The sequence below is a fragment of the Convolutriloba macropyga genome, chromosome 2 (assembly GCF_964194025.1).
Source record: "Convolutriloba macropyga chromosome 2, txConMacr16.3, whole genome shotgun sequence".
In the NCBI taxonomy this organism is placed as follows: Eukaryota; Metazoa; Xenacoelomorpha; order Acoela; family Convolutidae; genus Convolutriloba; species Convolutriloba macropyga.
The window spans coordinates 62,126,838-62,139,003 of NC_134469.1; the positions used below are offsets into that span (position 1 = coordinate 62,126,838).

The window sequence follows — 12,166 nt, forward strand, 5'->3', positions numbered from 1 at the left end:
TAAGACAGTGTTTGTTCAAAATGCCAGATTTTTTTGTTTTGAGAGTATTGCATTTCGCAAGCTTTTGTCCTAGTTTGTTTTTCTGTCCGTAAGTGCTAGACAGAATTGAAGTTTTATACCATTCAAAAGCTTGGGAGTTTGCGGACTTGTACGTGGGCGCTGACGTTAACTAATGGTAGCATTTTCAAAGTTTTGGTGAGGGTTTAAGTATTGCCCGTGTTCTTTATTTTATCGCACATTTAGTGGCACTATTGAGATCTGCAGTTTTCAGTTGATATTTTCCATTTTGATAAGTTCAATTGGTTTTCTCTACATAAGAAAAAGAATGTTAAGCTCTGCTGAACTCTTTTTTTGTTTTTTTAATGCTTTAGACTAATCAATGGCTTTATATGGGCTTTCATTGGCTCTCTTCTACCTACACCTACGCATAAACACCCATCCTTAGTTACTGTAACTGTTAATAGCTAAATTTTTTCTTTTACTTTGATTTCAATTTCTTTCCACCAAAACTCATAAATTTGCCTTGTCACTACAAATTCAAAAACACCTTTCATTTAATATTTCTTTAGTTTTTATACTAATTGTTTTGAAATATAATCAGTGGTTATTTGAGTGTTGCCCGTTCTTTTCGTTTTTAATATGTTACCTCGTAATATCTTATGTACAGACCACAGCAATTAAATCTTTTTCATTGCTAGAGCAACTGTTCTTTCACAAAGCTTTATCATCGAAATCAGTAAATGCGATCATCTAATAACAAAGGTTGTTGCATTTTTTATTCACACCTTGTAATTTAAGTGCTTTTAGGCACAGAAAATAAATTGATGAACGAAAAGGAGCACAAAGGAAGTCGATTAAAGTAGTGAGCTAAGCTAGCAAAATGTATATATTGGTTAATGAGTGCTGTTTTGAAATGATTGACCGAAGTTGATACAGAGATCTCTAATTCGTAAACAATTTAAAACAATAGACTCAAACTAATGAAATCAGTCTAATAAACTGCAAGCGTTTATTCTATAAAAACTCAATAGTTATTCTGTGCAAACTCGATAGGCGGTCGAATATTCATTTTGTTTCGATAAAAAATTGGCGGAAACTCTCCAAGGCATTTTCTGATACGTAATTTTACAATAATAGCCGAAATGACCTGATTCTGCGCTCTAAGATCCGCTTCTTGGCTGAATCAGCCAAAAATTGGTCCAGAAAAGGGTCGTTTAATGAGTGGCATCATTAGAAAGCCGGTCAAGCCTAAAATTTATACCTAAAAAGATTTCTATTTCGTTCATTACACGAAGTTATTGCTGTGACTATTTTACTGATTTTCGTTATTTTTATTTAAAATTTCCGTTTTTGCGCAACTTTTTGCAATTTTTGCGTGAAAGACATGTTAGAATTGCTAACGATAGTGTTGATGGTTTTATCTATAAAGATAGCAGAGTGTTGTTGAACTGTTTGATCTAATTTTTGGCATTTTTCATAAAAAATGAAACGAATGAGGCTTTATAGACAAATTTGCCGATTTAATTCACCTAAAAACCACAGACATATATTTCGTTATCTCCAAAGTTGACAAATTTCACTTGTGTGTTCTTTGAAAAAGAGCCTTAATTAACATTTTGCCGTTTTGTTGGTAATTTGACTCAATAATTATGCAAAATACATCATTTTTGACATTTTCACTGTTTTTAGTCAAATTATCCATGTCCATAAAATTGGGAATATATACGTGTTACTAATGAACGAACTGCAATAGCATGGCTAGTTTTGATTTAATCGTTTTTTTGAAAGCCCAAAAAACTTAGGATTGTGATTGGTTGATGTTTGTTCTAAAAAAGTCTCGCAGTATTTTGATTTTTTATACTTTGATTTCAGAAAAGAAGAAGTCAAATCAAAATGTGCTATTGGCAGGTCCATTTGTCTTCCTAAGGACATTCGGCTAGAGCTATCTAGTTTTTTAGTCGAAAGCTTGGTCGTTTTGACTTCTAAAATACCTACATCTAAGGTACGAATTGTTTTTTAACAACTTTCAGGTTAAGGTCAAGAAAGACAATTTGCATTGTCTTTCTAATGGATTCAAGTTGAACATGTTTTGCGTATTACGTTTTAAGTAATGTTTATTCTGCTTCGAATTTCACAAAATAAATTGACTTTTGGACATTTTGAGGTTCCTTTTTTGGTCTTCTGTCATTATTGACAGGTCAGATATGACATTACTGGCGTTTAAAAAGGAACACATTTGAACGAATCAAAATTTCAATTACTAGATTATGGTTTTGGTTGCTTCAACACTGTCTTTCTGCAGAATTTAATGAAGTTTTTTGTGGTTGTCTTTATATGTAATTTTAAAATTGTATGCAATTTACAGATTTTAATTACTGGTTTTAATTGATAGCTAGAGTTGTTTATGGCACTAAAGTCAAATATTTTTGAAAAAAGTGTCGACGTATTTTGTACATTTGCATTTTTCTGTAATTTTGTCTGCTGGCTACCTAGTCTCTTTAAAAACAGGCCGAATGTCAAATTATTGGTGTTTTGCAAAAGGCACAGTTTAACACATCGAATGTCTTAATTGCATGCTTATTGCTTACACGGCTTCGATATCGGTTTTTGGCGAAAAGTTGATTTTTATCTTTCTCTTTTTTTGCCCTTTTTGCAGTGGTATGTCAGTTTCTTAATTTTTGCAGGTCCTAACGGCTTTTTATGGGTGCACAAATGAAATTTTTTGCAGATTTCGGTTGGCTGCTAAAGTTTTTCATAACTTCAGATTCAAACGTTTTAAAAGTATGTAGAGTTTTAAATTCGTTCTTTTTGGCCTACTTGTTACTTGGCCTCATTAATTACACGTTGCATATCGAAAAATTGTTGTGGCAAAAGGGCACAATTGAGCATATCGAGGTGCATTGCTTTATGATCTAACGGCTCCGATACCAGTTTTTTTTCAAAAACAAAACATTCTTTTTTTGATTTTTGCCTCTATCGTTCTTTTTGTCTATCGTTGTAGCTTTTTGTATGCGTCATGCATATAATAAATAATGACAGATCTCTGGTTTTTGAGAAATAAAAGAACCTTTTTAACGATTTCATTTGATAGCTACTGTTTTTATGCATTTGAAATTAAGTGTTTTTGAAAGACAACAAAAATATCTTTGAATCTTGTTTTTTAATCTTGTTAACTAGTCTTTTTTTTCAGAGGTCACACATATCGTTATTGTTGCTAAAAGAACGCGCAATAAATTAAGTGTTCTTACAAAACTGAGTTTTTGTGTTTCTCGTATTTTGCGTGCTTTTGTGGACGTACAACATATTACGGCTAATGACAGGCCTCAATATCTTCATACTGAAGTACGAATCAGTATAATTTGATTCAAAGTGTCAATCTCATTATTTGAAACCATTTGTTTACAAAATAAAAAACGCACTTTTTAACTCCTTTTTTATCGTTTTTGTAAGCGTTTTACTGAGACTCATCAATGACTCCTCCCATGTGTTTTTTCTGGTGTAGTGCAAACTAATTTGTTTGATTTTAATTGATGCTATTTTGACTTCTTCATGGTTTTTTTTTAAAATAGGGTTTTGGATGTAAACGTTTGTTGTTGCCAATTGATTTTTTTTGTCTTTTCTCGTAGTCTCAATAATAGAAAGTCTCATAGCGTCACTAATCTGACATTATTTAGCTTTGTAATTGATTTTATTTGGAAGCAATTTCTTTATTCATAGATTAAATATTTTTGATCAGTATGTGAGACTTTTTGAAAATTTTCTAACTTCAATTGATGTGTTATAGCTTTTAAAATAGAAATCGAGTTTTTGGTCATAATTATTTTTTGTTAATTGATTTTTATTATTGTTATTTCTAATAGTCCTACTAACAACAAGTTTCATCGGCCCTCTAGCGTGGCATTATTGTGTTCCATTAGTGGTCTATTGAACGATAATTATGCTTTTGAATGTTTTTTTTATCTCTTCGTCATTTGCTAGCCAATTAAGCAAAAAATGTGGATCAGCGGGGTTGGATCATCATGTGAGAACCCACTTTTCAGAGCCTCCTTGTTGTTTCGACCCCTCTTGTGGGGGAAGGAACTATATACTCAAATCGTTTCTTTTTGTTCAGACAATTTTGGCCGAGCGATATATTCATCGTAGAGAAATGTGAGTGGTATCATTAAACAGCTAATCCAGCGTAGAATTTGAAGCAAGAAAGAGTTTTTTTCTAATTTTGTATTTTCCGAGGAGTTATCGAGGATTGAAGAAGGTGTGAACACAAGGTAATTGGCATGTTTGTTCAGTTTTAGAATAATTTTTCTTCAAATTAGGATATTTTTTTATTAAAATATTAATTCAAAATTTATTTCAGGCCACAAAATGAATGAAACCATTTGGAGTTCTCAATAGATGAAAGTTGATAATAAGAATAGTTCTAGTCTCATAGGGAAGCTTACTATCAAAAAATATTTGAATTCTATTTCAGAGCTGTTTTTTTAGAAAACTTTTCATTTTTTTGTTTTCTTGGGTCATCCAGCAACTATTCACTTTTCATATCTCGGCTCCGTTAATGACAAACCTGATTTACAGTCAAATGAAGCCCAATGAACAAAAATTTGTTTTCAAGTAAATGCTTGTGTTTTTTTTGCCTCGACTCTGAGTTTTCGTAAATGAAATTTTGATTTTCTTGGTGAGGTTTTAAGAAATTTGTGAGTCCTATGCACTTGTCGTGTTGATTAAAAGTGCAATAGATTTCGTAATGAACGTTATTTGAATCTATCTAGAGCTTTCAAGGGACAGCTAATGGCTGTTAAGTGTTTAATAGAATTTTTTGAGAAATTTTTTTAACTTTAACTGATCCTAAACTTATTTTCGTGAATTGTAAGTCGGTCTCAGTAGACAACGACTCGCCTCCATCCTTTTTACAGCAAAAAAACTTATCTGGTTAACGGTTTTATGTTCTAACTATTTCTTTTACGACTTCAATGCGACAAGTTTTCAAAAAATATAAAAAAAATTTTTTGGATATTTTCCTATTAATGGTTCCTCTTGAAACATTATCAACATATCCTGATAATGATATCTCCCATTGGCTTAGAGAAGACGTTCACTTGATTAACGATAGGGTTTTCAGAGAACAGCTTTCAGTTTAAATGGATTCCACATTTTCTTTTCGCACTTTTCTAATGAATGTTTGATTTTGCCTGAATTTGTTGTTGTTTCCATGGTTATAAGACTTATTGTGACGTCTTTTTGATTACATGTGCATGACAAATATCACTATTCTCAAATCGAGGCATACGCTCCACTTGAGCGTATTTAGTAACTTCTGTTGAAAGCTATTGAACTTCATGGCTGTTAAGAGTTTCAAAATAATCTTTCAAAAACTTTTTGCTTAGGCAACCAAAATCAATCTACTCAGCGGCTTTATCTTCCAGCCATTGGTGTTATGACTTCGATGCACGAGATTTCTTTTTAACTTTTTGGATATTTGTAATTTTTTTCTCTTTGAAATCTAAACACATTATCCTTATATTGATAGTTGCCTTGTTTTAGAGATGACATTCAACGGATCATATATAAAGTTAATAGGGAAAAACTTATGCTTTAAATGGTTTCGACACTTTGTTCTCGCACTTTCCATCTTAATTTTAGGACTTTAATATATTTTTTGTTGTTTTCATTATCTATGACTTATTGTAATTTCTTATTGATGACTTATTAATGACAAACCTCCTTGTAGTCTCAACGAGGAATAACTTAGCAAATTTATTAGCATCCGATAAAAGCTATTGAATTTAATAGCGTTAATACTACGCGTTTTCCCAAACAATTCGTGGTTTTAATGTATTTGTCCATGTTTGGTGATCTTTTGGAATCAAATTCATCCAAAAGAATCCCAATGCTGTTAGAAAATGATTTGAAGGTAGAAAAGTTCCTACCGAAAAAATCATTTTTAATGACTTCGACATTTTTCTCGCTCACTTTTTTTGAATTTGCTGTTTTTTGCTTTTTTTTATTCTTTAGGAAGCAATAAAAAAACTGACCGGTCCCATTAGCTTGTATATGAGGATTGAAGCAATGATGTTATCGTCGTCAACTTGTAACTTATTCTCATAATTGAGAGGCTCTATACATCTTGTTTTTTCAAAATGGACATGTTTTTTGATATTATGACATAACTCAAGTTTTGCTTGTAGGACAAAATGCGTTTTAAGAATAACTTATATGAGTGGTGTATTTCGCCTAAAACAATCAATCGTCCAATAACGTTAGCTGAATTAGTATTAATAGAAATTGAAATAAAAAAACATTATATTTAGATAATAGCTAATGATTTTAATGGCTTCCCTAATTTGTGTTTTCGCAATATTTGTAATTTTTTGCTCGTATTTTTTTGAGTTTTTTCTGCATCTTTAGTCCGTTTCTATGGCTTAGTCTAACCACAGACAGGTGCTATTGGTTTCATTGTGACTTTTTAGTAAATTCATAAAGATTTATTTTGTTAAAAGCTAACTATTTTTAAGACTTTTGAAATTATTTGGTTTAAAAAATTTTGATTGTTTTTTGCGTTTCGCCTGACTATTTCTTCTGTTTTTTTTCGATTTGTTACCTATTGTCATTATTTCCGTCTGATGTGTAGTTAGGAAAAATAAATTTTTGTAGTTAGTATTTTGTCTGATTGTAATTTTACGTTGTTACTAAGTGCCTTTAAATTAAGATATTGAGTTTTTGTCATGAAATTTTGTTTTTGTTGCTTATTGTTGGTGTTGTTTTTATCTCGTAGACTTTGTAATGGCAGATCTTGTTGTGATGAGGCCTGGCATTATTTAATTCAATTATCATCTAGGTTGTGTAACGATTTTTGTAAAACTCAAACATCTTTTTCTGATTATCTCTTTGTTAAAAATGTAAGTCAAAAGACAGTTAAGTCAAAAATGTAGATGAGCGCGGGTCGGAACATCATGTGCAAACGCACATGAACGAGCCTCCTTGTTACTTACCCAATGAATCACCAATCGGCCAAATTGAATGAACAAGAAAACCCAGTTCAGTTAGTTTCCACCCCACTGAGTGACGTTGGGACAATGAACATGAAGGATCAATTTCATGGCACAATAATTAAATTGTTTATACCCCGATACCTCCTTAAAAACCAGTTTAGTTGTAAACGTCAACGTAATTGTTTAACGATCAACGTCAAGAGGCTTCATGATGGAATCTGCCAATTTTTGGGTTGGTGTATATTTTTATTTTATGAACAAAATATTTAATTGAGTTATGGTTATGCTGATTGTTTTTTTATTGCAGCTGTTTTTTGTTAATTTTTCCCATTAGGTTCTGGTTTGGCACAGGAGTCACATCCGCTCGTTTTTGTAAGGTAGAAGTAATGTGTCTATGTAAACAATAGACTCTGTTATCTATGTAAACAATATCACTCGTATAAAGTGCCCGAATAAAAAGTTACCAATCTTTTGTTACAAATTTGTTCGCGATCGATTATCGATAAGTTTTTCAATTTTGTCGGTTAATTACTTCGAAAACGCCCAAAATTGGTGATAACGTTGTTAATATTTTCCCACTGTTTGAAAATTAAAATGGTAAAGTGAAGAACAAGTCTACATTTAGTTTAAGATAACAGTGCAAATTTCATCAACAAATGACTCCTCAAAATTGCTCATTTCCTTAACACTACTTTTAACAATTAAATTATCCATTGGTTATCTAACTAATCTGTCGGTGTGCACTTAAACTGAGTGCTATATTTTAGCCAAGTCGATGTTTAAAAACCAAGGGAACTGAAGAATAAAAACAAAATAGTAACAATTTTGACTTGAACGCGTAATTTATTTATTGACTTGATTATTTATTGAGCCGTCTTGCGTTACTCTTGGCCGGAGGTTTCATAGCATCTTGCTCTCTTAGCTGCCAAAAATTTACATTCGGGTCAGAGTCGGCTTTGTTTCTGGGATCGTAATGTGTCTCGAACGTAATCAGTTGGCCGCGTGAATCTCTGCTCGAAGGTGGCATGAAACTGTCGTCGTCATCAATTGGTAAAGGCACTTGATGGACCATAGAACCAGACCTCTCATTCTTGTCATCTATCTCCAATACATTTATATCGATGCTAAACAACTGGGCACTACAAAATAAGGTTCTGAGGTATATTTCACAAATGTTTCAGAACATAGCACAAAACGTTCATTATGAATAAAACGTTTGTTTAAATTAACTCGATTTGATAACTGATTTCCCCTATAGCTGTCAATAACGTGTCAATTAGGCATGAAAGAAAATCTAGTCATTTCATTGAGGATTAAGAAGACCTATTGAATTTACCGATAAGATGTTGCCTAAAGTTTGCTTCGAATTTGGATTTTCAGTAATTAAATAAAATATCAAGGAATCATCGATAGACAGTTTTCATTGGGAAATCATTTTGAAGCTGTTGTCACTCTTGTCCACAAATATACCTGAGTTGCGGCAAAATTTACGCTGAAAAAGTTCAATCAGACAAAAATTTAATCTCTCCTTGCAGATACACTGAAGGAAATCCAACTTCCTTTCAAGGAACGGGTGGCCAAATTAAACTGATCAAATTATGATCCGATAAATGTAAATTTACATGGCAAAATCTGCATTATTTCTCAACTTGATTGCTCATTCCGTTAAAGAAAATGAGTTTTTTTTTGCAGTTTTGAATTCCATTAAATGTTACAATGGCAGAAAGGTGTAGACGTCTCTGCTAATTCTTTCTTGTTTCATATTGAAGAACTAAACGGGATTTGACAAGTTTTTCAGAATTTGGAGTGCATCGATGATCGTGTAGATTAGCAGTAGAAATACTGGATGTACAACTCCAGCCAATTAGAGACTGAGAAGACAATATTCTCTTTTATATAGCGCTAGCGCTAACTTCACTAATTGTAGTCAGTCTATTAGAGTAGTCGCACGATGTGTATTGCTCTGACTCCAGTGAGACTCTTTATAGCCACCGTTATACTTGAAGCTTATCTTGTGTGTTTTACAGAGTCGTTTAGTCTGACAGATAAAGGTAAGCCTACTTCGCGAGCAGAAATATGTAGACCTAACTCTTTATGCAAAGTCCTTTTTTAACAATATGAAAAGACCTTTCTTTCCTACAGAAATTCAAGCTCGGGGAGAACTTGCACGCCTTGGTCTCATAAACGAACACAACTATCACCCCCAGTTGATACAACTTGATTTTTTTAACAACCCACGCTGGCAAGCTAATATTGAAGCCAAAGAAGGCCGTTTTTAACTAGACCGCTATCGACTTTTTGCTTTTCAACACGGAAATATTGTATATAATCCAACGGACCATGATTAGATTCCCAACGCCACTGATTTTCTTAAAGCTAACTTGCCAGGACTAAACCAAAACACTAATACCATGTTATCCTGTTATAGCTTTGAGTTTAGCTATTTGAATTGTATTTGTGATGCGAATGCTTTACTTATATTATGTAGTGGAATCGCGGGGCGAATCCAATTTAGAATGAACTTTACTAAAATTTCGTAATGGAATCGCTAGGCGAATCCAAGCTAAATCTATTTAGTGGAATAGAAGAGCGTTTACAAATGCAACTTGAATTCAGAAGATTGAGTGAGATTATGATAGTATAATATGAACAGCGTGAACAATATATGAAATAATTTAGTAGACTAGCGGGAATAGATATATATATATATATATATATATATATATATATATATATATGTATATATATATATATATATATATATATATATATATATATGTGAATAATAAAAAGTCATCATATTCTTTGTATAAGATGTATGATATAACTATTAAAATAGACGGTATTTGTAATTTAGTACAAATATGAATTTTGATATATAGTTACATATCCATAAGTATCACATTTCCACAATGATAGGAAAAATTAAAATGTATTTACCATTTTTAAAAGAACAACAGAAATAAGATAAAGGTGTGTATTGATGCAAATTTAGTGACATGAGCTAAAGAAGTGAAATTAGATTAAAATAATGTATATACAAATACTGTGAAATGGAAAAGCAGCGCAATTGATGAAATGAATAAATGAAATTACATAATCTTATGGAATTGCAGCGCGAATGCATATTGTTCAATTTAAAACTCTAAGGCGTCAGATATGCGTACTAATAAAATGAAAGTGGAATTGAAAGGCGAACACAACAACTAAATAATAAAAATCAAGAAAGAAATGTATTCGGGGGGCGAATTCATGAACAAATTGAAATCAACAATTAAAGTGAGTTTGCGAAGTTTAAATAGTTTTCAACCATTATAATTCATTTTCAGCATACCATACTGATATTTCTCTTTCCTGTTCATAATCTTGATAGCGATTTCGAGGATCAGAAGGTGACACACTTCCGATTTGTATATCTGCTCTTGGTGGAGATGGGATGCGATGGTGTTCTGCACTTTGGATTAATTCGACCACTGATTCTCCGGTTGTCAAAAGTTTTGGGTACTGTCTTTATGGCCTTTCTTTTCTTTGGTCTTGAAAAGCTGGAGGATGCTAGCGAACTTGTTGGTGAAATGTCCGCTTCCGAGAAACCGTAGAATTGTGTTCGTTTACGTTTTCGACCTGTGCCTTGTGTCTGCTGAGCGGGTACTGTTCAAGGGGCAGACTGTTTCTGTGGTGCTTGTTCACTGGGTCCATTTAAGGAAGATGTGGTTCGGCGGGTTTTTTGTTGTGGTTTGGAAAGTTTCCTAAACATTAGAGCTCGTATTACATTACAATTTACGGAAGAAACCACTGGTGTTGTGTCTATGGCAAATTTTGGTCTCTCCCCGCTTATGTTTTTTAAGACCATTGCTGTGTTTCGCAATTTTGGTTTCAGTGGTTTGTTCTTTGGATGCTGGCGGACGTTGTGCGTAGGTGCACAAAGTTGTTGCCCGTTCTGCTTTGGTTCCGAATTTCGCAATGTCACTAGCTCTAACTTTAACAGGTGATCGACCAGGTTCGTTTATTATTGTTGGTGTGGGTGAAGATTTAGTGACGTATAAACGAGGTTTGAGAACTTCAAACCATACTGACATTTCTCTTTCCTGTTCATAATATTGATAGCCATTTCGAGGATCAGAAGGTAACACATGTCCGATTTGTATATCTGCTCGTGGTGGAGATGGGATGCGACCGTGTTCTGCACTTTGGATTAATTCGACCACTGATTCTCCGGTTGTCAAAAGTTTTGGGTACTGTCTTTATGGCCTTTTTTTTCTTTGGTCTTGAAGAGCTGGAGGATGCTAGCGAACTTGTTGGTGAAATGTCCGCTTCCGAGAAACCGTAGAATTGTGTTCGTTTACGTTTTCGACCTGTGCCTTGTGTCTGCTGAGCGGGTACTGTTCAAGGGGCAGACTGTTTCTGTGGTGCTTGTTCACTGGGTCCATTTAAGGAAGATGTGGTTCGGCGGCGTTTTTGTTGTGGTTTGGTAAGTTTCCTAAACATTAGAGCTCGTGTTACATTACAATTTACGGAAGAAACCTCTGGTGTTGTGTCTATGGCGAATTTTGGTCTCTCCCCGCTTATGTTTTTTAAGACCATTGCTGCTTTTCGCAATTTTGGTTTCAGTGGTTTGTTCTTTGGGTCCTGGCGGACGTGCGTAGTTGCACAAAGTTGTTGCCCGTTCTGCTTTGGTTCCGAATTTCGCAATGTCACTATCTCTTACTTTAACAGGTGATCGACCAGGTTCTTTTATTATTGATGTTGTGGGTGAAGGTTTAGTGACGTATGCACCAGGTTTGAGGACTTCATACCATTCTGGCATTTCTCTTTCCTGTACGTAATCTTGATAGCGATTTCCAGGATCAGAAGTTAACACATGTCCGATTTGTATATCTGCTCGTGGTGGAGATGGGATGCGATTGTGTTCTGCACTTTGGATTAATTCGACCACTGATTCTCCAGTTGTCAAATGTTTTGGGTACTGTCTTTATGGCCTTTCTTTTCTTTGGTCTTGAAAAGCTGGAGGATGCTAGCGAACTTGTTGGTGAAATGTCCGCTTCCGAGAAACCGTAGAATTGTGTTCGTTTACGTTTTCGACCTGTGCTATGTGTCTGCTGAGCGTGTACTGTTCAAGGGGCAGACTGTTTCTGTGGTGCTTGTTCACTGGGTCCATTTAATGAAGAAGTGTTTCGGCGGCG

The 12,166-nt window shown here is 33.8% G+C and overlaps 1 protein-coding gene across 5 annotated transcripts in view; it reads right to left on the bottom strand.

Moving 5' to 3' along the window:
* Positions 1-7,810: 7,810 nt before the first annotated feature.
* LOC142335396 (uncharacterized) overlaps positions 7,811-12,166 on the bottom strand; it is a 36,500-nt gene continuing 32,144 nt past the window's right edge. For all 5 annotated transcript variants that reach the window (XM_075383864.1, XM_075383863.1, XM_075383861.1 and 2 more), the window contains one exon: positions 7,811-8,110. In XM_075383864.1, coding sequence (XP_075239979.1) covers positions 7,846-8,110 — 265 coding nt within the window. In that variant the 3' untranslated portion in view covers positions 7,811-7,845. The remainder of the gene's footprint in view (positions 8,111-12,166) is intronic.